General features: G+C 40.4%; 1 protein-coding gene across 8 annotated transcripts in view; it reads right to left on the bottom strand.

Moving 5' to 3' along the window:
• Acbd6 (acyl-CoA binding domain containing 6) overlaps positions 1 to 26,585 on the bottom strand; it is a 135,563-nt gene that overhangs the window by 101,221 nt on the left and 7,757 nt on the right. For 6 of the 8 annotated variants that reach the window (XR_005492218.2, XM_006250031.5, XM_006250036.5 and 3 more), the window contains exon 3: positions 24,562 to 24,658. Coding sequence is in view for 5 of the 8 variants with exons in the window: in XM_006250031.5 (XP_006250093.1) it covers positions 24,562 to 24,658 (97 nt within the window). In the remaining 3 variants the exon portion in view is untranslated. Of the gene's footprint in view, positions 1 to 5; positions 8,811 to 11,217; positions 11,303 to 24,561; positions 24,659 to 26,585 lie in introns of those variants that run through there. The other 2 variants (XR_595498.4, XR_010056910.1) reach the window with 2 other exon arrangements.

Raw genomic sequence — 26,585 nt, 5'->3', positions numbered from 1 at the left:
TAAAACATAGGTCACTCCCTATTAGATTCTCCTGTCTTCTCATCTGGACCACACTTTGTTACACTGGTTATGCAGAAATACAGTTTATGGGTACTCATAAAAGCACTCCTCAAGGTTGACGGGAACAGTGTCGTTGATCAAATAGTGACATGATGGGGTCTTCTTATCCTGCTATGCATGTAATTATTTTCAAACCAATCAGCAGCTGAATGGGTTCTTCAGACAAATGTGACTTTAATTTATTAAGTACTTCTGGAATTTCATGAGCTCGATGGCATTCCAATGCAGATAAATGGTGCATTTTAAAATAGTCATTGCCACATTATTTGGCCAATCCATCAAAAATTTCCATCAAATATACTGGGTCAAATGGAATTTTATTGGTAGCAATCTTAAATGCACCTTCAGAAGAAGACTCAGTCACACCCTACCTCAAATATATCATTATGGTTTGGGGATTCAATTGAAACCTATTTTCTTCTGCAAGGTCCACCAAATCTCCAAATCAATAACTATAAAGTCCTTCACTCTCCCCATCATTAATAAATAAATGAGAGGATGAGTTCTAAATTTTCAGTTTACACAAGGGCATGAATTCTATAACTTGATTTAAGAAACATAACAAAACAAACACTGAGACAGTTTTGAAAATACTACCAAGCAGGCAAAGTGGTCATGTACTGGTCCTTCAAGGTTAGAGTGGGTGGTTAAATGGAAACTGTACCTTCCGTGGCAATCGAACACCAGTGGTGTGGTTAGAAGAGTACTGGTTTGTCCACTTATCCTGGAAGGGGGGCAGCCTCAAAGGCAAGCACAGCACTGACCAGACATCAGTCCCTTACCCAGAAACTCAGCTTCTACTTTTTTGTTGTCTGACAAAGAGCCTCACTCTTTAGCCCAGGCTAGCCTGGAATAGCCTTGTAGTAGTCCAGGATGGCCTTGAGCTCAGTGATTCTCCTCCTCGGCTCCCAAGCACTGAGATTAGCTTTTACCTTCTTTGGTAGCATTCTCTTTTGAAAAGGAACTCCAACTTTCATAATTTTGGTTGTCGGGGTTTCAACATTCAGTATTTTAATCTTTTGGGACTAAGACTTTAGGGCTCTCTTGTCTTGCAAATGTTTGATATTTAGGATTTACTGTGTTTATAATTATGCTCAGATTCTGATAAAGCAACTCCACCCCTAGGTTTATATCCTATGTGAAGATATATATTCAATAGAGAGTTGTACATAATATTCCCAGCAACATGATTCAAAAGAACCACTGTGGGGCTGAAGAGAGGCTCAGCACTAAGAACGCCTCTGCTCTTGCAGGAGCCCAGGGTTAGGTTCCTAGCACCCACATGAAAGTTCACAACTACCTGTAACTCTGGACCCAAATGCCCTCTTCTGACCTCCAAGGGCTAGTGGTGCATAAATACTCATGCATGCTCACACACATATAAACAAATAATTTAAAATAGTGGAAATAGCCCAACAGTCCAACAACAATGAACAAAATGTGTTACATCCACACAAAAGAGTATCATGCATCTATAAAGGGACAGAAAGCTCAGACAGTAAGGTATTTGTCAAGCACGCATGATATTTGAGTTTAATCCTCAGAACTCACACAGAAAGCCAAGTATGGTGCATTTACTTATCCTAGTGCTGGGGAGGTGGGGAACAGAGGGTCCTTAGGGCTTCCTGGCCTCACCGACCTATAGAGCTCCACAGCAATAGGAGGCCCTGTCTCAAAGAAGGCTCCTGAGGAACACTAGAGGTTGTCATTTGGCCTCCATGGGCAAGCATGCACAGGCACGCACAATGGGTTCAGGCCAGCAAGACTGGATAGAGAGACTCTTGGCCTTACCCACAAGATCCTGTGGGGCATTTCTGATTTAACTATAACAGCACCTGAAGTGAGTACAAAGCTTATATTACTAGACACAGACCATTTATGCCTTAATGGGTCTAGAGGCGATAACCCTGGGAAGAAAATAAAAACATGCGTCCAGAAAGCCAAGAAAGCCCACTTGCACAGAAGACAGGCGAGCAGAGACAAAGCACATAACAAGTACAAGACTTCATTACCTATTATACTCAGAGCTACCTTAGTCTGTGTAATACACTCTGGTGTTCTCACAGTTAGACTCCTCTACTGACATGTGTCTTACACTGCGACTGCTGTTAGCCAAGATAGAACTGTAGTTCATTCCCCAGATCTGGAGTAGAGGAGGCCTGAGTGGAACATGTAGTCTTAAACTCACAGGACTGAAATAATCCTGTGTGACGCAGGAATCACATACATATATGTTTGAAAGGGAAACGCGCTATGATCTTGGGATCTTACATGTATTGAGCTGTGTGACCAATAGCGTGAATCCATAAAGGGAATATATTCATAATTAATTCGGAAATATAATCAGCAAGCCTTCAAATCTTTGTTATTCTTATTATTGTCAAAGTGATTCAGGTCAGTTTTATAAAATATTTAAAAGACAATATGATTTTATTTTTATAGCTTCAATTTTTCAAAGAAGACAGGTTCTAAACCTTCAAAAGGCCCCAGAAACCCGTAATTTATAACTCTTTATCAAAACATGGCATAGCTGTCCCCAAGGAAGGAAACTTGGGCAGACGGTAACTGTACTTGACAGCAGCAATTACATGCAAGTGTGAAGATTGAAGTCACTGATGTGTATGCAAAGACTGTTCTGCCATTTTCTGTTACTACCAAGAGTCAGGTGGAAGAAAATCCACAGGAAACTTCACTTGGGATGCAGGAACCCCGCCCTAAGAAAGCACACAAAAGGTCCTTTGTTGAGAGACTTGACAAAGCAAGAAATAGGTACAACTCATACATAATAATAAAGGGTATTTCTACTTCCAATTAATGAAGAATACCTGAAAAGGAGGTATGGAGAGATGGCTCAGTGGTTAAGAGCAATGGCTGCCCTTCCAGAGGTCCTGAGTTCAATTCCCAGCAACCACATGGTGGCTCACAACCATCTGTAATGAGATCTGATGCCTTCTTCTAGTGTGTCTGAAGACACCTACAGTCTACTTATATAATTAATAAATAAATCTTTAAAAACAAAAACAAAAAAATCAGAGTGAATGTAACTAAACGTTGATCTTTAGTGAGACCAACAATAGTCAATATAAAACTTTTAAATAGGGGCTGGAGAGGTGGTTCAGTGGTTAAGAGCACTGGCTGCTCTTCCAGAGGACCCAGGTTCTGTTGCCAGCAACCACATAGCAGTTCACAACTGTCTATAACTCCTGTTCTAGGGAATCTGACAGCCTCACACAGACAGATACAACGTCAAATCACCCATGTACATAAAATAAAAATAAATTATGTATGTTTTAAAAAAGAACACAGGATGTTCTTCCAGAGGACTTGGGTTTGATTCCTAACACCCACATTGTGGTTCATGAGGATCTATCATTCCAGTCTGAGGGGATCCAATGCCCATGTACACAGACACCATGTACGTGCAAAACACACACAAACATTAAAAACAAAACTTTCAACAAATAGGACTCCATGATTTTTGGTACTTTGTGCTTGTTCGTTTGTTTGCCTTTTTTTTTTTTTTAGCTAGAGAAAGAACATAATAAAGTTGGATTGGTAGGGAGTGGGGAAGGAAGAGCATCTCGGGGAGGGGAAGGAAAGAATATGATCCAAACATATTGCCTGAAATTCTCAATGAACGCCATGCTGGTAAGCTGACTGTCCCGGCTCTACCTAAGGGAAATCCTAGCTTCTACTGGTGTTAACGGAGTCCTAGGAAAAGAAAGGTCTCTCACTCCATTCTCACCCAATCTCGGCGGGCGGGCGGGTGGGCAATCGGAGCTTGCCAGCTCACGAGCCACAAGCAGCAGAAAACTGCGTCATCCTTGGCCTGTCACTTACAGTTCAAAACATCTGTTGCTGTGGAAAACGATGCTGCATAGAAAAACCACACTCATTTAAGGACAAGGGACAGACAGCACGACAGCTAAGTTGTCTGGCTTCTGCACACACAACCACCCGCACAGCGACCCAGCTTTCAAGCTCCACCAGAATGCTTTATTAGAATTTAAAGTTCTGGGGGCTGGGGATTTAGCTCAGTGGTAGAGCGCTTGCCTAGGAAGCGCAAGGCCCTGGGTTCGGTCCCCAGCTCCGGGAAAAAAAAAAAAAAAAAAGAATTTAAAGTTCTAGTAAAGGTGATATTTTAAGGTCTCACTAAAGAACTAAATTATAATTCATGTTACAAAACTCTAATATTACTCCTGATATTAAAATACTGAAAGTGATAAGTTTTTCAGGCAATCTCATAGCCCAACCGAAAAAATACTGTTCAAGAGAAATCTCTAAAGGTGCAGTATTTTGGCTTTATCCACCATATTATTTATTTTTAAATTTCATTTCTATTTTATATATATGAGTGAGTGTTGTGCTGCATGTATGTCTGTGTACCACCTGCATGCCTTGTGCAAAAGGAGGTCAGAAGAGGGTGCTAGGTCCCCTGAAACTGGAGTTACAGATGGTTGAGCTGCCCCGTGGAGCTGGGAACTGGGCAAGTGCTCTCCAGTTCCATTCTGTCGTTTTTAAACCATGGTCAGTAATTTAGTATTTCTGCACTTTTCCCATAAGTACAGCCTGTCACTAGTTCATCACTAGTCCTTTCCTCCAGTTACAGTCACACAGTCTTGATGCCCAGTAGTGGTCGCACACACCTCTCATCCCAGCCCTCAGGAGGCAGAAGCAGGTGAGTCTCTGAGTGTGAGGCCAGCTTGGACTACACCGAGAAGCCTTTGCCCAAAGGGGGATGGAGGGAATTTGAACAGCAGTTCATAGAGTGAAGTGGGCACTCAGCCTCAGCAGCTAAGGTGTTCAAGTAAGTGGGGACTCAACCTCCAACAACTAATGCTGCCCTAGAGACAGGGGCAGTGGGCAAAAGGAAGACTAGAGCTCTGAAACCCCTCTATCTTGAACACGGAAATCTGCTTGCTAGAAGTGCCCATTACCAGCTATGTTTAGTAAGTGTCCTCACATGCTCCATTCACTGGTTTAAACATCACACCAGAATAGTCTGGCAGCTTAGCTGCCAAATACAGGCACTGCCAAGTTCCTCAAGTGTCACAGAGAAAAAACTCAAAATCAATTTGTTATTTATCCCATTAATTCTTACAAAATAAACCCTTATTTGGAGCTCTATTATACTAAATGAGGGCTGTTGATAAAGGGAACAAGCATCACATAATCTACATGTATTTATAAAACACTACCAAATTTCACAAAGGGAAAAAAATCAAAACATTTAAAGCTAGAGTGGTCCTCCCTTCCCCCCAAGGTTGCTGGCCACCAGCCCATGAGGACAAAGGGAGCAGGGTCAACAGGGTTTCAGGGTATGTGAATGGCAGGAGTACAACAAAATAACAGACTTATCTCTGGGATCAGCTTCGGGGAGACAGATCACTTTATTCAGGGTGAATCAAGGGTCATATAGTTTTGGGGATGGGGTCAGGGATACCCAGGGCAAAGGTCATTGGCTGAAGGCTAAGGCACTGAGATACCCCATTAGCATGGGGAGGCACTGCAGGAATCTCAGGTCTGGATGACCAGGTTTCTTATTGGGGGAAAGGGAGTTGGAGCTGTAATTTCCCTAACGAGTACATGACATTCCTCAGGTAGTGGGTGTAGGGTCCCGGATCTCCCAGGTAGAGAAAGCCTTTGACAAAGGGAGTCTGGCATGAACTTAGGGATATCCGGTAATGTCAGATTCCGACTTTAGCAGTGGGGTTTCTAGAAAAAATGGTGTGTGTTTAGTTAAGACAAAAATTTAAAGATGAAGGTATGATTCAAAATACCAGAATTGTGTTTATTCTAATTACATTCAATTTCAAAGCAGTAAACACAGGAACATGAAACTGGAATATACAGTGTGTTTGAGTGGGATGTCTTGGAATTACTTATAATCACATAAAAACATTTGATAGGTATTTAAAATATTTGATAAGTAATCTGGCAGTTTGTTCAATAAGAGCTTAAAAGTGTGTCAACACCTGTAAGTACTCTTGACTTGTTAAAAAAAGAAATTAAGAACATATTACTAGAATATTAAAATGTTTAAAACTTTATTATGAAAACAATAATAAGTCTGCATAAAACTTACCTCCAATTAATAGTTTGTCAGGTCCAGCAAGGTTCCTCAGTAGTTGCTACCAAGCCTGAAAATTGAGTTCAACCCCCAAACCCCCACTGTGGAGTGAGAGAACACTCAGAAGCTGACCTCTGACCTCCACATGTGCATTTGTGAACATGAGCATGTGTACGCGCACACACGAAATGAATGGTAAGAAGCTGACACAAGTAAGAGCATGATTAGAGTCTCATTGACTGCATTATGTGCATTGAAACATAAAGATAACTCCTTACTGGCGCAGAGAGCTTTCTGCTCCTCAATGAGTCATTTGTTCCTTAGTGCTTGTAATCAAAATTATTTACGTTTTACTAGGAAAGAGCAAAAATTGGAACCCTCATATCAACAATAATTTAGAACACAAATCAGCATAAAGGAAGTAACAAGCCTCAAAGAATAGGAAAAACTTGCCATCTATTTTATAGGTATTCTTTACTCCTGACCCCATCTAATTACTTGTGGTCTTAAGCTACTCATTTATAAGTTGGCTAAAGTAACCAGTAAATACTCCTTTGGGGCGTATCATTTGTAATACTGATTTATTGAACGGCTGCCTCCCAGTACAGAGGTCTGACCCTGGGTTTATAATTAGGCTGCATAATGTGGAAGCAGAGTGATGGTTTACCTTCTTGCTTTATGAAATGGTATGAACATACGAAATGATGCAATTTAATTAAATAAAGAATGTGGGGTCCCTTTCTTTATGCAGTTGAAGACTATTTTTAGCAACATCATAACATATGCCCGAAAGCTTGGTAGCCATGCTTCCACAAACGACACTGGAAACAGATGCATAGCTCGTTGTGTGCATGCACTTGCCCATTTAGTAAATAACTCCACAGATGCTTGCTGCCTGCTCACTGGGAACATAGTCATAACCCGGGCAGATACGTTTTCTTGTGGAGCTTAAAGTCTAAAGGAGACGAGAGACATGTAAATAGTCAACTATAATGCAAGCAGAAAAAATATTATGCAAACGAAGAGAAATGCTACAGTTTTAAAACTAAATTTTGTCCTTTCCCTTCTAAATCCTATAAAGGACTATTCTCTCTCATAGTGTTTTCATCCTTAGCTATGAGTCACCTCTGCCCCAGTCTGCTCAGATCTGAGCAGAGCAAAGTCCGACCTAGTACTCCGGTGTCATGTTCACAGTGTTCTCAGTACCCATTGTGAGCAGTCGATAATTATTAACCACTAATGAAAAGTCACAAGTGACTAATAGAAAACATGAGCCTGTATTTCTTCCTAGACAAATAATGCATTACTTGATGAGTCTACGTCATCAATCAATAACCAAAACTATAAAATTTGGCCACTGACTGCTAGGAATTCATCTGAAGAAATAATTAGATAAGTGTGCAAAAATATAAGTGGAAAGATGTTTGCTGCAGCATATACAGTGGGAAAGAGCAAAGAGAGGGAAGGGAGAATGAGGAAGCAGCTGAATATACAGAGAACGCAGTCAGGGCTTGCCCAAACGACAGAACAGCATGCAAGCATCAGAAATCACATGTATGGAGAAAAATCAAATAAAATCCCAGCTCTGTGTGCATGTGAATTTGAAAAATTTCAAAATTGGAACATAAAAAGAACTCTTATTTTCACCAAACAGTCCTATTGCCTACTTTTCTTTAAAAAGTGTGTGATAGAGTGGGGGGAGGGGTGAGTTATGTCCCAGTGGTACAGTTTATGCTCAGGATGAGCAAGGCCTCAAGTTCAATTCCTGACACATATAAAAAGTAAAAATCAGACAAAAATAAAAACTATTTCCATTTTGTGAAAAAAAAATATTTTCACCCACCAAAGACAATGCAATCTGGCTATTTTACACACAGACATTTACACACAGACACAGAAACCACACACACACACACACACACACACACACACACACACACACACACTTTAAAAACTGGAAAACCATGTGCCTTAGCAGCCTGGCTCTCAGCCTTTCGCTAAGATCAAGTATAAGTACTCTAGTATGGTTTCTGTTTCTTAAACATTTGTTCTTCATTTTAAATAAGTATCACACTGTCTCTAGCAGTTAAATAAATCACTTTCCATTGTTTCATTGTGAAAAAATTAATCTACAACAAGTCTGTGGTAAAAGTAAAACAAAAGTTCCTTTCATCCTTCTCTCGGTTCCACATCATTCCTCTAATACCTGCCAGTGTGCATTTGTGAACACATTTCAAAGATTTAATTTCCAAGATGACAGCAGATTAAATATGCTGACTTCTGTCTCAACATTTCCATGCAGTCAACCTCCTGTACCACTTCTCACCGAGTATTCCTCTGAACAATATGCTGTTGTTTAACCATTCCCTGTTGACTGCTATAATGTTTTAGCAATGTATCCACATCTACATCCCTTCTGGAACCTGCAGACATTGTTATTTGGTTTCAGAAGTTAGCCATTAGCTTCTTCCCAGGATTCCCTAGGGAGCAGAACCTGAGGCAAAGCTTCCAAAATGAGTAATTCTTGGGATGTAAAATCCCAGTATATGAATGATGAGGAGGAAAGAAAATGAATCCTCAAAGAAGAGAGACAAACACAAGTTCTGCTGACAGAGCTGCTCCACTGACCGAGGCCTCACAGGCTGTCTCCGTTCAGGCTACGCACCGTCAGAGCCTGCAACTGCAGTAGGAGGAAAGGGAAGAAGGGAACAGCAATTACCTGCCAATTCTTTCAGCTTTCTGCCTCTCCTCAGTCAAATGTGCCCCTGAAGCTCTGGGCTTGGCACCTACTCCTCGGTAGTCACTGAAGGATACAGACTCAGAGTAACTCCTGTCATTGACATCTGAGACTGTAGGTGTGAGTCACTGGCAGTCCTGGTAAAGCTGGCCCTCGCAGCCAAGGAGGCCAGGTACAGGCAGGTTAAAGAGGGGGAAGAAGTGCATCCTACAAGGTCCTGCCCACCCCAACCCCACCTTCTACTATAGGTGGGTGATGGAGACCGGCCTAGGACTTCCTGCCCTGCCAACGCCTTTCTAATGCAATCCGTCAGAGAAGTAGCCGGCTGTTTGCTCCACGTGCTGTCCTGCTTCTGGCACGTGTTGTCGCTTATAAACTTCAGGTGAGCTTTTCTCACTTTGCTATCACAGACAAGACAATTATGGCAAGAATTTGCTACACTCAGTTCTGTCCTACCTCCTAAAATTACTTAAGGCTGCTTATAAATCAGTGAAGGCAACCAGTCAGCTTGAATTCAGCACCATAAAACCTCTTGGTGGTTGTTTAGTCCTTAGATGTAGCAAAGAGGACATGGCAAAGATGCGAATACTAACTTATCCCCAGGTTCTAGAATCAAATCTTGCAAGGTCAGGAGAACATTAGCATGTAAGAAAGCTCTGCACTCTCACGCAGTTGCTCTAAGGTCATCGACTTTGGAGAGGATGCTTCACTGTTAGGACACCACCTGCTTGCCGGGACTTCTGTGAGCCACTCCACCAGCCCTGCTTGGTGACTGCTGCAAGCCTCTTTTATCACATACGACTGTGACCACAGACAACCACTTTAATCAGCACAAAAACTTATTTCCATACAAGGATGGGCACTGGGAAATTCAGACTGCAAGTATTTATAATACCATGTATTTGTAACAACATTATCTCTTTTTTAAATTATGTTTCCCCCCTTTTCTTTTGAAGAACTTGATTGTTCTTTCAGATTCTGTTTCTGAATTGGACCTACTGCTCAATCCACTCCCCTAATTCTCCCCATTCTGTCTTGGCCATTCTCTGAAGTAGAAGTCTAACAGACAAATTAGCTCTGAGTGTAGAACTATAAAGTAGTAATGTTCTCAAACAGTGGGTCTGGAGAGATGGTTCAGTGGTTAGGAGTGCACACTGCTATGACCTCAGTTAGCAGCACCACATCCAGTTAGTAACTCCAGCTCCAGAAGGGCCCTACACCTCTAACCTCCCATGGCACTTGAACTCACACACACATGCCACCACTCCTCATAATTTAAAATATAAGTAGATATTTAAAAATTAAACATTATGTCAAAGACCACAAACTCTAGTCCATTTGCACTGTGAAATAAAAGTGCATTGTCCCAGAAAGGGATACTACACAGTGTACCTAAAACAGTGTTCTGACACTGTCCTAAACCTGTGTCTGCAACAGTACTGAAAAACAAGGAGTGCGTTTATCTTCAACTTGGTTCACAGAATTTAATTCACTCAACTGATCTAACTGATCTGGAGAAAAACTATCTTCCCAATTCTAAAGAATATATGACTTAGATTTTGTAAGAATCAAAGTTTGCTACTGAACAGCCACAGAAAGGGAAGATGTTAACTCTGCCTCTCAATAATTTTTCTATAACTTCACCTTGGTCATTTACTCAAAAGGACCCACTGAATACTACAGTATGACTAACATTCCTAGTAGCAGTAGCATTGAGTCTCGATTACTTTTGATAGCGTATTTATTAATAAAATCTTGCCTCTACGTTTTAATTGTACCTACAGTTTATAGACTGCTTTCTATCTATCTAACTTCGCTAAGTTATAGTCTCTTCTCTCACTTCAACAACATGACGACGCACAGCCGACCTCCAAAAGCAAATGTGTCAATACTGCAAGCAAGGCTTTAGCAAGAAATGGTAACAGAAATATAAAGAAATTAACCCATTATGCCTTTTTTTTGCTTGCCCTAAAGCAAATCCATATTGGTTCACTTTCCCAATTTGAGCTTTAAAAATGCGTGCTAAATTTCCTATATTGTATTTCAATCAACTGCCTAAGCTCAGACTATAACGTCATAAAGAAAGTACTTGATCATAAATTTCTCAACAGACATAAAATCAAAGATACCCAACACCTACAAATTAAGTAAGAAAAAAAAAATCCCACAACTAAAAACTGAAAAGAAGTTAACATACCAGGCTCCAGTCAGCTAGCCAGTCTATTCTAAACAGATTCCATTTTTAAGCTGCACAGTGGATTAAGATTATAAACATGTACCAAAATCATCTTGGTCTTTCCATTTTATGTGTTCTTACAAATTATGAAGCTATAGGGAAAAAGTCAATCACCTTTCAAATGCTTGACTGCAAAGGCATGACTTAGAATAGCAATGATGTGAGTTGTTTAACAGGCTCTGTATGAAATGAGGGAGATCTGTAAAAAAAAAAGCACACACTTAAGCTTAGGTATGCATGCAGACAGACACACACACACACACCCCACTTCAAATACCTAGAAGATCCCAAGTCTCCCATTATTCTATATTTATATCACCAACAAGAAATTCAAGTAATATTTTTAAAGGCCTAAAGAAACTAGCTCTTTTTTTTTCTAGTGTTTTCATACAAACAAGAGCTAATCCACATTTTATCACACTATGAAGTATATTTAAAAGAATACATGAACTTAAGTTGAATTGATTTTTTTTACAAGTTATGATTAAATGGTATTTAAACCAAATGCCGCTGTGTCGAGCTGGATAAAAACACTTAACTGCTCTATTTATTTTGTCAAGCTAAATCAATTTCTTACAAGTACTATTTGAAGCTGCCTGTTGTGGTGCACATCTGCAGTCCTATGACCTGGGAGGTGGAGCAGAAGAATCACGGGTTCAAAGCTGACATGGGCTATGCAGTAATGCAAATCTCAGGAAAAAGAGTGTTGTCTGAACAGAAGTACAGTCTACATTCTCCAAATATCAAAACTTATTAATGAAACAAGCAGAAACTGGCGACCTGAATGTCTATTGTTCTGTTTCCTCTGTGGCTGATATTTCTGGCAACGTGGTGAATTTATAAGACAGAAGATAACTGGCACATGACACTTCTCCACTGGGCACAGGTAATGAATAAAAAGACCGGATATTATCCAAGCATGGAAATAATCAAACACAAGCAAATGTAGTTGATAAAAAAATTGTTCTACACACATGTATTTCCTCAAAAACACCTTTCTCACACGTGTGCGTGCACATCTGTAAACACAGAAATGTTTACATTTCCAATGACGAAAGCTGTGCATCTACTCACTTCTGACGCGGTGCAGTTTAAACTCACAGCGCCTGTGCTGACCCAAGAGATTCCATGATACTGTCTATCTCAGTGTCACCATCCTTTAAGTGATGCTCTGTTGGTATCACTTGGGGACCAAATGTGTTAATTCTTCATCATTTCACTATTCAAAGATGATTATGGGCTTGGGTGACACTAGGAAAAAAACTAAACTACAGAGAAAAAGGAGCACAGCATCACTGACAGACAAGAATGAAGCAGAGAATCAGAACAACAGCTCCACGGACATGCTCAGCCGAAGCACCCGGTCAACACGAGCTGAACCCTGATCAAACCAGAAGAGGTCAGGTGCTGCGCTAAAGAGAAACTTCCTCACTTTAAATTCTCCTTAGAAACCACTATAAAGGTAGAGAGACGGTGTGTGTGTGTGTGTGTGTGTGTGTGTGTGTGTGTGTGTGTCTGTGTCTGTGTCTGTGTCTGTGTATGAGAGAGAGAGAGAGAGAGAGAGAGAGAGAGAGAGAGAGAGAGAGAATATTAACCTCTGAAAGAATCTTAAGACCTAACTCAGCTTTACGAAATCGTAAGTCAATGACAGTGGATGATATGATTTGTTGATTCTACACTGATCAGCGGAAATGGTAGAAGACACTAAAAACTGAGTCATTTGCAATCTTGAGTTTACTGGGAAAATCACATTAGAAAGCACATTAATTCCTTAAAATATTTAGAAGATAGCCAGTAATGAAGGAATCTGCCTTTAGTCCTTTCACTTGGGAGGAAGAAGTGGGTGGATCTGTGAGTTTGAGGCTAGCCTGGTCTATATCATGAGCTCCAAGACAGTCAGAGCTACATAGTGAGATCCTGTCTCTAAAAAAGCAAAAACAAAGACAAAACAAAATTCAGAAGGGGATACATAGTTAATCATCATTATTGTAAGATTTCAGAGGGATTCCAGCATTAGTTTATACTAATACAGCCCGAAGGGGCTCAATACATCTTAAATGAATCAATTCCCAAAGATAAGTTTAACATAGCTACCTTCAATTTTACATTGCAAATAGAAATATATTTAAAAAACAGACAAACAAACCGTAACACTTAGAAATGAAGAAATGCTGCAGAATACCCAAGAAAACAACAACACAGAGTTCAGTGGGATAAACACAAACAAGAGAAATGCTCACTGAATACTTAAAAAAAGCAAACAAGATTAAAATAAAAATGATTTAACTAGCTGTGTATAAACATTAGACTTGAAATATTCAGTCCCTCAATATATAAAATTTTGAGCCAAATTTCACAGGATAGGTACAGGAAAGGAAATTAACCTCAAAATTCCTCCAAATAGATTCATAATACCAAGTTTAAAGACTCCCAAATGTTAAGAACTGAAACACCTAAAGATAAATTTCAAAACAGTTTTGAAATTTTCAAGTAGTGGTCAGAGCAGTATTTAGAATGCAGCATTCATAACGGAGATGCAGTTTTGCCGATTCAGGGTTTGAAATGCCTTATTGTTTATCAATAATATCAAACTTCTTCTGTAATAGCCAATATGGAATGATGTATAGCAAGTAGTAAAAACAAGGAAGGTTATGCACATGTATGCACATACAGAAAAGGAAAGCACCACCACCAAAACAGTGTCTACACTCGCTTCTGATACACTTTGAAACTTTTTATTTACATTAAAAAGTGGTGATGCCCATACCAATATCTGTGTATACATTAGACACATATACCCTTAGTCGTTTTACACTTAACATGATTAAAATTATGAAACTCCATATTTCAATCCATGCTGAAGTTTCATAGTGTACGTCTAAATATAAGAGCAGCATTTCTAAATACTTCAAAGGCCACACACTGACTGAGGTCATTTTAGAGATTCAGCTTAAGACCGGGAAATAGAAGACAAATTGTCTATTGCTTTACGATCCCTAATTTGTTATGACTCTGCCAACACTCACTCACATCACTGGTAAATACAGAGAGAAACAGGACTGTGCTGTCAAGGCAGAAGGCACAGCTGCAGAGTAATGGACCTGAGCTCCAGCACAGCTAGTGCTCTTTTGAAAGAACCACAGAAGTACCTGAGACCAATGGCAGCCCCAGGAAAGGTCAACGGGCTCCAAAGAAATGGACCAAAGTCTCGGGGTCCGTAAGGAGACAGAATGTAGAACCCATATACCAAAGAGCTAGAAAATCCTGAATGTTGAATAATGTGGCATGAGAAAAATAACCCAAAAGGCTAAATGAGGCAAGCTGTCTGGGACCTTACGATCGAGTGTGCTTGTATGGGGAACTGACTCAGTCTCCTGGCTAAATTAGTTAACTTCTCTCTCTTTTCTTTAAAGATTTATTTTATGTATGTGAGTACACTGTAGCTGTCTTCACACACACCAGGAGAGGGCATCAGATCCCATTACAGCTGGTTGTGAGCCACCATGTGGTTGCTGGGAATTGAACTCAGGACCTCTGGAAGAGCAGTCAGTGCTCTTAACTGCTGAGCCATCTCTCCAGCCCCACAATCCTCTTTTTATGAACCAAAAATCACAGGACATTTAGAGTTTTACTAATATTTTTCAAATATATTAAAAACTCAACTTAAGGAAAAACTGAAAAACTCTAAGATGTTGAGTTATATATTACGTCTACATAATTAAGTAGTCATGTGTCTGATTCCAAAGCAACCTAATGTCACTAGGCCCAGTGTGGACACTACACAGTTATCTCAAGCTAAACGTATCACAAGTTTTGTTACCATATATATATATATATATATATATATATACACACACACACACACATACACACACACATATATACACACACATATATGTATATATGTGTGTATCATATTATATACATATATATAATATATACTTTTAAATAAAGAATGAAGCTGTGCTTTATACAAACATGAAAATACAGACTAACAAATTACTTCCTTTCCTTAACTGGCAAATAGAACAGGAAAACTCTGAAGCTCAGATAAATGCATGTGCAGAAGAAACTGAAAACCCCAACAGGAATGCTGCTATATGCATCTTGCCAGTTCTCCTGAAGCTAACAAAAAGACCACACCCCTTTAAGTCAGGGTTCTGGTAGATTAAATGGGTACACTGAAGTAAGACAGAAGAATTCTATAGCTCCTAGAAAACTTCCAACCCTTTAAAAAGCAATATGGTATAGATTACTCTGTATTATTACTATACATGGTGCTTTTCTGTATCAGAAATAACCTATGGGCTGGTGAGATGGCTCAGCAGTTAAGAGCACTGACTGCTCTTCCAGAGGTCCTGAGTTCAATTCCCAGCAACCTCATGGTGGCTCACAGCCAACTATAATGAGATCTGATGCCCTCTCCTGGTGTGTCTGAAGATAGCCACAGTGTACTTATATATAATAAATAAATTTTAAAAAAAAGAAATATCCTATATTTGGAGACTAATAAATTTGATTCAAAATAGATTTCTGTTTCTAATATAACAGAACACATTATAATAAAGTATGTTATTAGAATAATGATTTTGTAGTAGGTAAAATAATAACATAATTTCTAATTAAAATATTCTGGTTACTTTTTAACACAAAATTTAAAAAAAATAATTTCTTAAACTAAGCAAAACTTATTCTTACATTATTTCGAGCTTTAACATCAGAATTCAGTTAGTCTACCTAAATGTACAACTGTTTTAATTAAAAAGCTCTGTTCTACTGCACAAGCAAAATGGCTCAGGTCCCGATGAGAAAGAAGCTGCATGGAATACTAGTTTCCTCCAAAGTTTTCAATAAGTGAGGGTCACCAGGAAATTTGGGTCACTAAATTTTCTTAACTTACATGAACTACACAGGAAAGCAAACCCTCATCTTATAGGTTTTAATCTATTAACACAAGACAATAACATTTTTGATACAAAGATAATAAATGTTCTTTTCTAAACTGTCATCTTGATCCTTCAATTTTATTTTTAATTATACTCAAAATGTCTTACTTTAATTCCTAGCAGTTATCTTATTGTGTCTACAAGAGAGATAAACACACAAAATGAGCACAAGGATTTCACGTGAGAGGCAGAACAGGCTATGTCAACTAGGAAACACTGCCCTCTATAGGACAGCTTTTCAAATGACGACTGAATTTATTCAGTACAGTCCAGCCAACAAATTTTGGGTTTTTCTTGCCAGCTTGTTCCTGAAGCAAATTATTCTCCTCTGTAAGACTGTTCAGTGCAGGGGAAGGAGCCCAGGGCCTCATGTGTGCTAGGCAACTGCTTCATCACAGAGCTACACCTCAGCCCTCTTCTTACATCTGTGTTTGGTGCCACAGAAGTCCTGTGAGTCCAGTTAGGCCTAACAGTTACTAATCCACAGCTTCTGTTTCAGGTGCCGTGACTGTGGCACAGCCCTGACTCTGATGCCTACAGTACAATGGGAGAGAAAGATAACTCCAACTCCAAATGGTAATACAACAGAAGGGAGCTTATTCCTGCAGGCGAACGGGCTGAGAACACAGCTAGTAAAGACAGACAACTGAACTAATACTCAAAGGAGCAGGGTGTGGGGCAGCGGGCACTCACAACTCTGGGATGTGCTCCAAATTAATTTGGTGACACATACAAACAAAAAACAGCAAAGACAGATGCCAGGCCTACCCGCGTGCTGCTCACGTGTCTATATTCTGATATGCAACTGTCTCCACCCCACAAGAGCTAGGGTGACAGCCATTGGGTTCGGTGCCTGGGTTTTTAAATGATTTCTTACAGATAAAAGACCAGTAGATGCTGCTACCCAAACTGGACGAAGCAGGCTTTGCAGAGGCTGGATGGCTGCTGGACATCTACACAACTACTTTACTTGGAGACTCAGTTCTCATAGCTATTATCTTTCTAGATAACACACAGGTAAAATAAAATGGATCCAAGAGTCGCCCGACCAGTGAGGCAAAGAGAAATGACCTTACTAATGACATTCTAAGTAAATGTCAAGATCTAAGCTTTCGTCTTTTTCTTTTTTAAGGGAGAGGGGATAATCGGTGAAAAATGAAGTACGGACAGTTGCACTGAAACACTCGGGAAGCCCTGGTTAACTCCCAAATAAAATCTTCATCTCATTTCCTATGAGCTTTCCGCCCTCTGGTGGTCACGAGAGGTCTGACTAGGGATGAGGAGAAATACAGTACCAGATGAAGAAACACTAATCTACGTGAGCTATCCAGACTCACCACTTATGGATTAACAAATAAATGTTCAAATTCTACCTCTTAATCTACTAGAAACATTTCAGCTGGAAAATATTTGAGACACCGAAACTTACCAGCCTTTGGAACTGTTAGTACCTGCAGATGCTCACTGGCCATGGCACGTGACTCTTTGTGCAAGCATCAGAATGCACTGTGATCGCTCACACGCACACACGCTCACACCCCACCCCGTGCCTCGCATCCCTGCCACTCCTGCTGACATTAGCACCTCAGTATCACATGCAGTTCTTCAGAACTGCGCACATGGAGCCACACTTCTAAAGACATGGTTTGGTGTGTGGCATGTGTGTTGCAAGGTTTCATTTTACACTCGTTCATGTGTTTCATATTTTTGTCCCATATATTTTATGCCTACATTAACTTTATTAAGGTATTGTTTGCTGGACAATATAGAATATTTATACTTTTACAAGCTTATGACTGGAGTATATTCTCCATAGAACTCTTTCCCTTTTCATTAGAGTAAAAGTCATAATCCTGACAGTAAACTACTATGTTTATTGTCCAGTAAATTTTCTAGTTCTCTGCTCCTCGTTCCCTCCCACACTAGCCCTGGCAGTTTGTAAAGCACAGCAGGTATGACCCAGCCATCTCTTGTATCATCTGGAATGTTCTTCCACACATGTGGCTCACTGTTTCCCTTCCTTAATGCTCAAGGTCACCTTTTAAGTGGGCCTTCCCTGCTCAGCACATTGGACTCACTCCCGCCTCCTGTATCCCTCTGCTTCTCCCCGCTTTCTGTCCATACACCAATCACCTTCTAAAGCGCCGTGCTGTGTACCTAAACATCACTTACTCCCGCCGCAGCAGACGCTCCTCCGGCAGACACTGTCTGCCTATGCTACCAGCAGCTATATTCTAGTTCCACGAGCTATAACTTATATAAGATAAAGTACAACCAATGCATAGGGTGATAATTAACAATCATTTAATAGATGTTAGGGAAAAGAAAAATAGTTATTGTATTTTATAGAATGAAGGACTGTCTGATTCTAGAAGCCAAAATTAAGCCAATTAAAGTCTAAAAACCAATCTATTTGAGGGTTATCAACACTAGAATTGCAAAATAAAGCCAACTAAAATCTTAGAAAAGTCTTTTATAGTTGGTTCACTATAACAATAATCTTTTACATATTAGGATAAAATGCAAGTACACATTCAAAATATGTGATGGTGTATTTTAATCAGTGAGATCTGGAGAAGAGTTTAAATTTAATCACATTCTTTGTGAGCACTAGAAACCTTCGTAAAGAGCTCAAGAGAGACAGCGGCCATCACACTACTCACTACCAAACAAGAATATCTTCAAAGAGGTAAGGAAAATGCCAAGCAGTCTTCAGGAATCTTGAAAAACTCTGATTTTTAATTTAGAAAAAAACTTTATAGCCTGGTGAATATATTAGCCATTCTGGAAGAATAGTGAGATCTTGTCTTTAAAAGGTGAGCAGGGGGATAGAAAATCATCTTCAGTTAAAAGAAGGGCCACGGGGGGGGGGGGGGCATGCCCTTAATCCAGGCATAAGTAGGGGTCTGAGTTTAGGCCAGTCTGGTCTACAGATTGAGTTCTAGAAGGCCAGGGCTACACAGTGAAGCCCTGTCTCCAAAACCAAAACAAAAAGAAAAAAAATGAAAGAAAATCATCTTCCAGATGTAAACTGAAGTCACAGTGGATTAGGGTGGACTGATGTCCCCACATAAGAAAGAGGAAGCTGAGAAACCTCAGCAAGACAACCGTGTGAAGACACTGGAGTTTGGCCACTGTGACAGCTAACCTTGGTCGCCAACCTGACTGACACACCTGGGAAGAGGGAGCTTCAACTGAGGATTTGTTTCCAATAGACTGGCTTGTGGGCATGTCCGATGGGTATTTCCTTTGTTGCTAGTTGACATGGGGGCCACCTAGCACACTGTGAGCAGTACTGCCCCTAAGCAGGTGGCCTGGGCTATACAAGAAAGCACCATTCCGTCACCGGCTTGCTTCAGTTCCTGCCTCTAGGTCCCTGCCTTGAGTTTTTGCCCTAACTTCCTCCAGTCATGGACTGTAATATATAAGGCAAACAACCCCTGTCTCTCCAAGTTACTTTCAGCTGCTGTTTTGTCCCAGCAACAGAGGAGGACGCTAAAACAGCCACCACAAGACACAGAATGTCTGCAAGCCACCAGAAGAAAGAAGCTTCTTCCCTATAGATGCTAACTCCTCCTTTCCAACACCTACCCTCTAGACTGTAAGAAAATAGATGTCTGTTGTTTAAGGAGCTTGTGGCACTTTGCTACAGACCCCTAGAAAACCTATAGCATTGGAATATCTGTGTCCATAAGTAAGAAAGAAAATGCCCCAAGGGCATGTGAAAAGGACAGAGGACCCAGTTTGAAGGATTTTAGCGGACAAATTGTGGTCAAGGGGCTATACTGCATGAATAAAACAGAAACCCACAGTCTATATAAAATAAATGCACGGACCCTGGGAAAGCCAAGCTACCGCAGACACTGAAATCCCTACGCATTCTCGCTCAACTGACCAGGTCCTCACCGCTCTCTACGTAGGCCATTTCTCAGGCCTGTGTGACCACCAAAACACCTCTGGGAATGCAGTAACATCTCTCCAGCCCCTAACAAAAAGCAGGGCTGCTATACATTGTGAATTCCTGCAACCCAGTGCTCTCTCTTTCCCTATATGCACAACCCACTGCATATGCAGAACTCCAGCTAACCCTACCTGTGTCCTCCTTGGGACTTGGGAGATGTGGGAAATGGATGCAAACAGATGAAGTTCATGCAGTTTGCCAAGCCCTGGGCTGACCAGGAGCCAGAAGAAATGCTTCTGCCAGCATTTAAGAAACAGAAATAGGGTAACCTAGTTTGTATACAGGGCGAAATCTCAGACCTTTCGCACTTTTTTTTAAGGAATTTATGGGTGGATGGTGGATGGACAGATGAATGGAGAAATGAAAAGTCCTTTCTGTTTTAGTTAGGGTTACTATTGTTGTGGTGAATCACCATGATGAAGGCAACTTGAGAAGGAAAGGGTTTATTCGGCTTGTGATCCCACATCACTGTTCATCACTGAAGGAAGTCAGGGCAGGAGCCCATGCAGGGCAGGACCCTGGAGGCAGAGGCAAAGGCAGGGCACTGCTCACATGGCCTGCTCATCCTTTCTTATAGAACCCAGGACCACCGGCCCAGGGGTCCCCACCCAACAGGCCGTGCCCTCCACACCAATCACTAATTAAGAAAGAGCCCCCACGGGCTCGCCTGCAGAGCATCTTATGGGGGCATTTTCTATCGAGGGCCCCTCCTCTCTGACAACTCTAGCTTGTGTCAAGCTGACATAAAATTAGCCAGGATGCTTTCATACAGTTCATAGAGTTCCTCAAATTACTCACTAATTATAAAGAAACAGGAGCTTCTCGGTAGGGAAACCTGGTAGACGCCATCATTATCCAAGTGATCAAAGTTGACATCATCAATACCAAAACAGAGATCCTGGAGTCGCTGCTGGTAAAACGCATCGAGAACACACTTCTGTGTTACTCCTAGAATGTGCAATCTGAAGCTGATTATAAGCAATCCAAAATGACGGACATCCTCCAAAATAACAGGTTTACTTTTATATTCAAACTGTTGCAAAGTAGGAGCCTAAAGACAAGCGCCAAGTGATACAATGCACAGTGCTAAACCAGGCTGTGGTAGGAACTTTAGCAAATAAACGGAAAGGACATCGTTAAAGTAAATGAAAACTTGAATATGCACTGCAGATTCCACAATAAGGATGGATCAACATTTCTAATCTTCCTAACAGCTTCCTAAAATACATACAAAAATATAAAAATTAAAATAAAGTTCCTGATTTTGATTACTAAGGTATAGTTATGAAAAGAAAGCTATTTGTTCTTAGAAAATAAACATGCAAGTATTTAGGGAAAATGAACACGATGTCACCAATTTATCTCAAACAGTTTAGAAAAAAATATTTAGCTGGGCGGTGGTGGCTCATACCAGCACTCAAAGGCAGAAGCCGGCCAGCCTGATCTACAAGGTGAGTTCCAGGACAGCCAGGGTGACACAGAGACCCTGTCTCAGAAACCAAAACAAACTACCAGAGTTTATAGATACAGATGAGTGTGAGAACATGTAAACGGAATGGCAGAGTGAATATAACCGCTAAAGCTAGAGAAAGGCCATCTACAAAGACATTTCCTCTACTATTAGAAATTTTAATTGTCTGTATTAAAACTCTACTTCTCCCTGCCAAAATTACATAAAAACAAAGGATTCTTTTTCCATCCCCACCGATCAACACACTCTTGAGTAAAACCCAGGCAGAGGGCTGTATTAAGTCACTATGTAGCTTTAACAAAAATAACTGTTTGAAGGCCTGGAACTTTACATAGTCAAACATAAAGGTTTGGTTTGGTTGTATTTGTGTTTGTATTTGTGTGTGGATGTGTCTATGTGTGATTCAAACAGCGGTGTGGCAAGGTTAAGTCACTTTAATTTCTTTGTGTAGAAATTTCTTTGTTTATTTTTAAGATGGATCCTATTTTTCTTTTCTTCTCTTTTCTTTTTTTTAAGATTTATTTATTCTGGGGCTGGGGATTTAGCTCAGTGGTAGAGCGCTTACCTAGGAAGCGCAAGGCCCTGGGTTCGGTCCCCAGCTCCGAAAAAAAGAACCAAAAAAAAAAAAAAAAAAGATTTATTTATTCATTATATATACAACGTTCTGCCTGCATATATGCCTGCAGGCCAGAAGAAAGCACCAGATCTCACTACAGATGGTTGTGAGCCACCATGTGGTTGCTGGGAATTGAACTCAGGACCTCATGAGGAACTGCTGAGCCACTTCCCCAGGATAGAAGTTTCTAATGTCTTTGTTACTTATTAACTGTAGGGAAGTTAATAAACCTCTCTCTATGTCTCAATTTCCTAACTTCTAAAATATAGACAAAAATAGTTCTAAGACTTCTATGGTAATTTCAAAAGATAATACATGTAAACCTAAGCCATATACAATGTGTGTTTAGTTTATGTCTTAGAAACAACTAGGCAAAAGAAAGTAATTTTTTCCTTTTCTTTTTTCTTTGAGGGGGTGTGCTGTAACTTGAACTGGGGCTTCAGAACTGCTAAGCAAGCGCTCTAACACTGGGCTCATCTCTATCTAGTCCATGAAAATCACTCTTTTTATCCTAAACGGCTAACATCAAACCTAATGTCAAAGCTCTCCTAACACTGAGGTCGGGTAGTATGCCTCTTACCAGTCTAAAAGCAAAGGGGGGTGGGGGTGGATAAAAAGGAAGTCAAGAAGGACTGGTTTTGGCTTTCTGAAACTTCTCTTGGCTGTTCTGGGATGTAGACCAGGCTGAGATCTACCTGGTTCTCTGCCTCTGCCTGGCATCTTTAAGAGATTACAGTGTTTGGTTTTGGTTTTGAAGATAGTTTCTCTCTGTAGTGCTGGCTGTCCTGGAACACAATCTATAGAACAGGCTGGCCTTGAACTCTGTCTGCCTCTGCATCCCAGGCAATCACACTGACCCAACCTCTATCCTGCGTACCTTTCTACCAGTATTTTGGTTTTATTTTCTTTTAATATTTTAAATGGGAATGGAGAGAGAGCTCAGCAGCTAATACATATATTACATATATAATACATGTAAGAGCACATATATCTTTTCTAAGATCTGGCGTTCAGTTCCCAGTATCCACATGGCAGCTCATAACCCCTGCGATTCTAACTCCAGAGGGGGTCAAACACCCTTTTCTGCATTCTGTGGGCACCAGGAATGCACACAATGCACATACATACTTGTGAAGACTCACAGATACACGTTAAATTTTTTAAAATATATTTTTCAGGGACATCAGGATAGATTAGAGGGTAAAGGCTGTTTGTCTCTGAGCCTGACTACCTGAGTTTAATCCTCAAGGCCCACATGGTAGAGGAAAAAAACAGAACCCCTTGTAAGTTATTTTCTTCCAAATGTATGTGGTACAAGCACACACACAATAATTTAATTTTAAAATGCCTTTAAAAATATTTCAAAATAAAATTAGCAACCCCAGCTGTACTAAATTCTTTCTAGGCATTCTCCATAAGTATCCTAGAAAGGCAGTCCATGTAAGTTAACATTATCCAATGCCTCTAACATCCACAGTCATTTTTTTCCCTGTGCAATTCTCTAGAATTTATATGTTAAACATGAATCTTAAAGTGTTTTATTATTCCTTCATGCCTTAAACTACATGATGGCAGAAATGATGTCATATTTATGTTGTCTCTCAAACTTGCATAGAAAACGCTCACTAAAATATCAAAGAGGAGCTGGAGCGTTGGGTCAGTAGTGAAGAGCCCTTGCTCACCCCAGTACTTTGCACTAAAGGTGGCTATCAGCTATGACACCGTTTCAGGGGAAACTGTCGCCCTCTTATGGCCTGCAAGGGCACTGCACTCACAGGGTCCACATATGCACTCCTATAAAATAAGATAAATAAATCCAAACTTTTGTTTTGGTTTTGGTTGTGTTTTTTGAGATAGGGTTTCTCTGTGTAGCCCTGGCTGCCCTGGAACTCACTCTGTAGACCAGACTGGCCTCAAACTCAGATCCACCTGCATCTGCCTCTAAAGAGCTGTATTATTATTTTCTTTATATGTATGTCTGTTGTGTGGGTGTCTGTAAATGACATGGAATCCAGGAGTTGGAGCCCCTGAAGTTGTTCTCCCAGGTGGTTGTGAGCTACCTGATGTGGGTGCTGGGAATTGAACTCAGGACCTCTGGAAGAGCAGTGGATGCTCTTAACCACTGAGCCATCTCTCCACCCCACCCAATTTTTTTAATTAAAAGAAGTTTTCTTACTCCCAAGATGATGGTCTCCAAATTCTGATATAAATTCAGTTCTTACAAGATTAAACTATACCTCAGAGGTATCAGTTACTGTATCAGTTACTGCTCATGGTAATATTTAAGTAGTTATTTTCACAGATAAATATTGCAATTATCTTAGAGGTTTTTGTTTTTTTTTTTTTTTTTTTTTTTTTTAATGAACTGAAGCTTAAGACATGTTACTTACACACCAAAGCTTAGTTAGACATTTGTTTGGGAGAAAGGTAAGTTTTCAGAAAGTATACAGCTAGGAAGTCTTACCTGAGGATTCCATCCTGGATCTAGTTTTTTAACTGCCGCGATATATTCCTGCATTGCTTGGCTAGGGCTTGAGTCGCCGAGGGCTTTCCATGCCTCCCTACAGCACAGAACAGCCAAGAACACAAACAGCAGGTTTTTAAACAGGATCTCAGTGTGCAGCCCAGGCTGACTTTAAACTCACAATATCACATCCAGCTACCGTATTTCCTATTATTAATATTTTACATGTGTATTTCAGTGATCTGAAGGCAAAGATAACTGTGTAGAGGAGAAGCACTCCAATTATGTTTTGATAGAAGTATAAAACTTACTACCTTAGGACCTTTGGAAATACTCTTCCCCTATTTGCCCTCTCTCATGAAATTTTAGAACACAGATATCTTGCAGACCTGTTGAATTTTGAAATATCACAAACTATGGTATTCTACTATTTAATCTCCCTAAGCCCAGAGTCACCCTCTTGAGACTGTATCATTTACAGACCAGTAGAATACTTCCTGTCTTACGAATTAACTACCCAGGTTACCAGGACAGCCTATTCCATTTGCCCCAGCCAACTCTACCCTTCTTCTTTTTTTTTTTTTTTTTTTGGTTCTTTTTTTTTCGGAGCTGGGGACCGAACCCAGGGCCTTGCGCTTCCTAGGCAAGCGCTCTACCAGTGAGCTAAATCCCCAACCCCCAACTCTACCCTTCTAACCAGGTCTCTCTATCTTCACTGTATTATAAAGAGAGCCTGGTCCTGTTCTTCCCTACTTTCCTGCCTCTATGAAGAAAGCAAGGTCTTTCTGAGGTTTTCTAAAATTTTTCTGGCCCTCTTGATAGTTATTTATACATATAATAACACCTCATTCCTAAATACGTAAGTTTGTATCACCCGGGAATCATATCAATTCTATTACATAGACACAATCTATCCAGAGTCCCTGGACTGTCACCACAACGCCCTGTATGACTTTGTCTTCCCAGACCAGAAGCCAAGCAAACTCACCCACAACACTGCTTCATTTATCCTTCTCTTTCTTTCCATGACACTGACATTTGTAAGAGTCAAAAACAATTATTTTACAAAATACCACTCAGTTTGGATTTGTCTAATTGTTTTCTCACCTAAATAGCATTCTTGTCAAAATGATTAATCATGATTAAAATGAGATTAAATATTTCGGTAAGAGCAATGTGTAAGTGGCATGTCCTTTACAATGGATCACAACAGGGACGCGGGATGTCAGTCTGTCCTATAACTAATAGACTGATGTGCTGGCAATGACGGTATCTGACGGCTCTCTGGTTTACTAATTAATAAGAGTGCCTATAAAATAGAAACTTGGGGAGGCAGTGAAAAATATGTAAACTTTTCAATAATACTCTAAAAACAACAGAAAACCAAGGAATGCATTAGAGAAAGTAATAGTAAGGTGATAGAATTTCTCAAAACAAAGCAGCTCAGAGAAAAGTTTACATTTGACAGGCTCCAGAATAAAGTAAAATTCCAAAACCTGCTTATCATTAAGAGAAAATTTGACAAAAATTTAAATCAAAGCCCTGAGGATATCCCACATGCTGGGCAGTGGCTGTGCACACCCTTAGTCCCAGCACTCATCAAGCTGAGGCATATAGATCTCTGAGCCTGAGAGCAGCCCCTCTACAAGGTGAATTTCAGGGCAGCCAGGGCTACACAGAGAAACTCTGTCTCAAAAAGCAGAACAACAATAACCCCAGAATGCCATCTGAACTATAGAGTGTGGCTCCTGTCCAGGTTTGAGCTTCAGCCCTCCTCACAGCTGCACTAGTGTCCGGGGGCGCACACTCTATGCAGGGCAGTGACAGACTATATGGGCAAATCCATGCATTAGCCTATCTCTCTAAACCTCCTTCCACTCTTGGCTTGGATGATCCGGCGGTTAAGAGAGCACTTGGTGCTTTTTACAGAGGAACAAGATTTGGTTCCCAGCACCTGACAACCATCTGTAACTTCAGTTTTAGGGGATCTAAACCCCTCTTCTGGTCTCCATGGGTACCAAGGA

The sequence above is a fragment of the Rattus norvegicus genome, chromosome 13 (assembly GCF_036323735.1).
Source record: "Rattus norvegicus strain BN/NHsdMcwi chromosome 13, GRCr8, whole genome shotgun sequence".
Lineage (NCBI taxonomy): Eukaryota > Metazoa > Chordata > Mammalia > Rodentia > Muridae > Rattus > Rattus norvegicus.
This window is presented reverse-complemented; position numbering and strand designations above follow the sequence as displayed.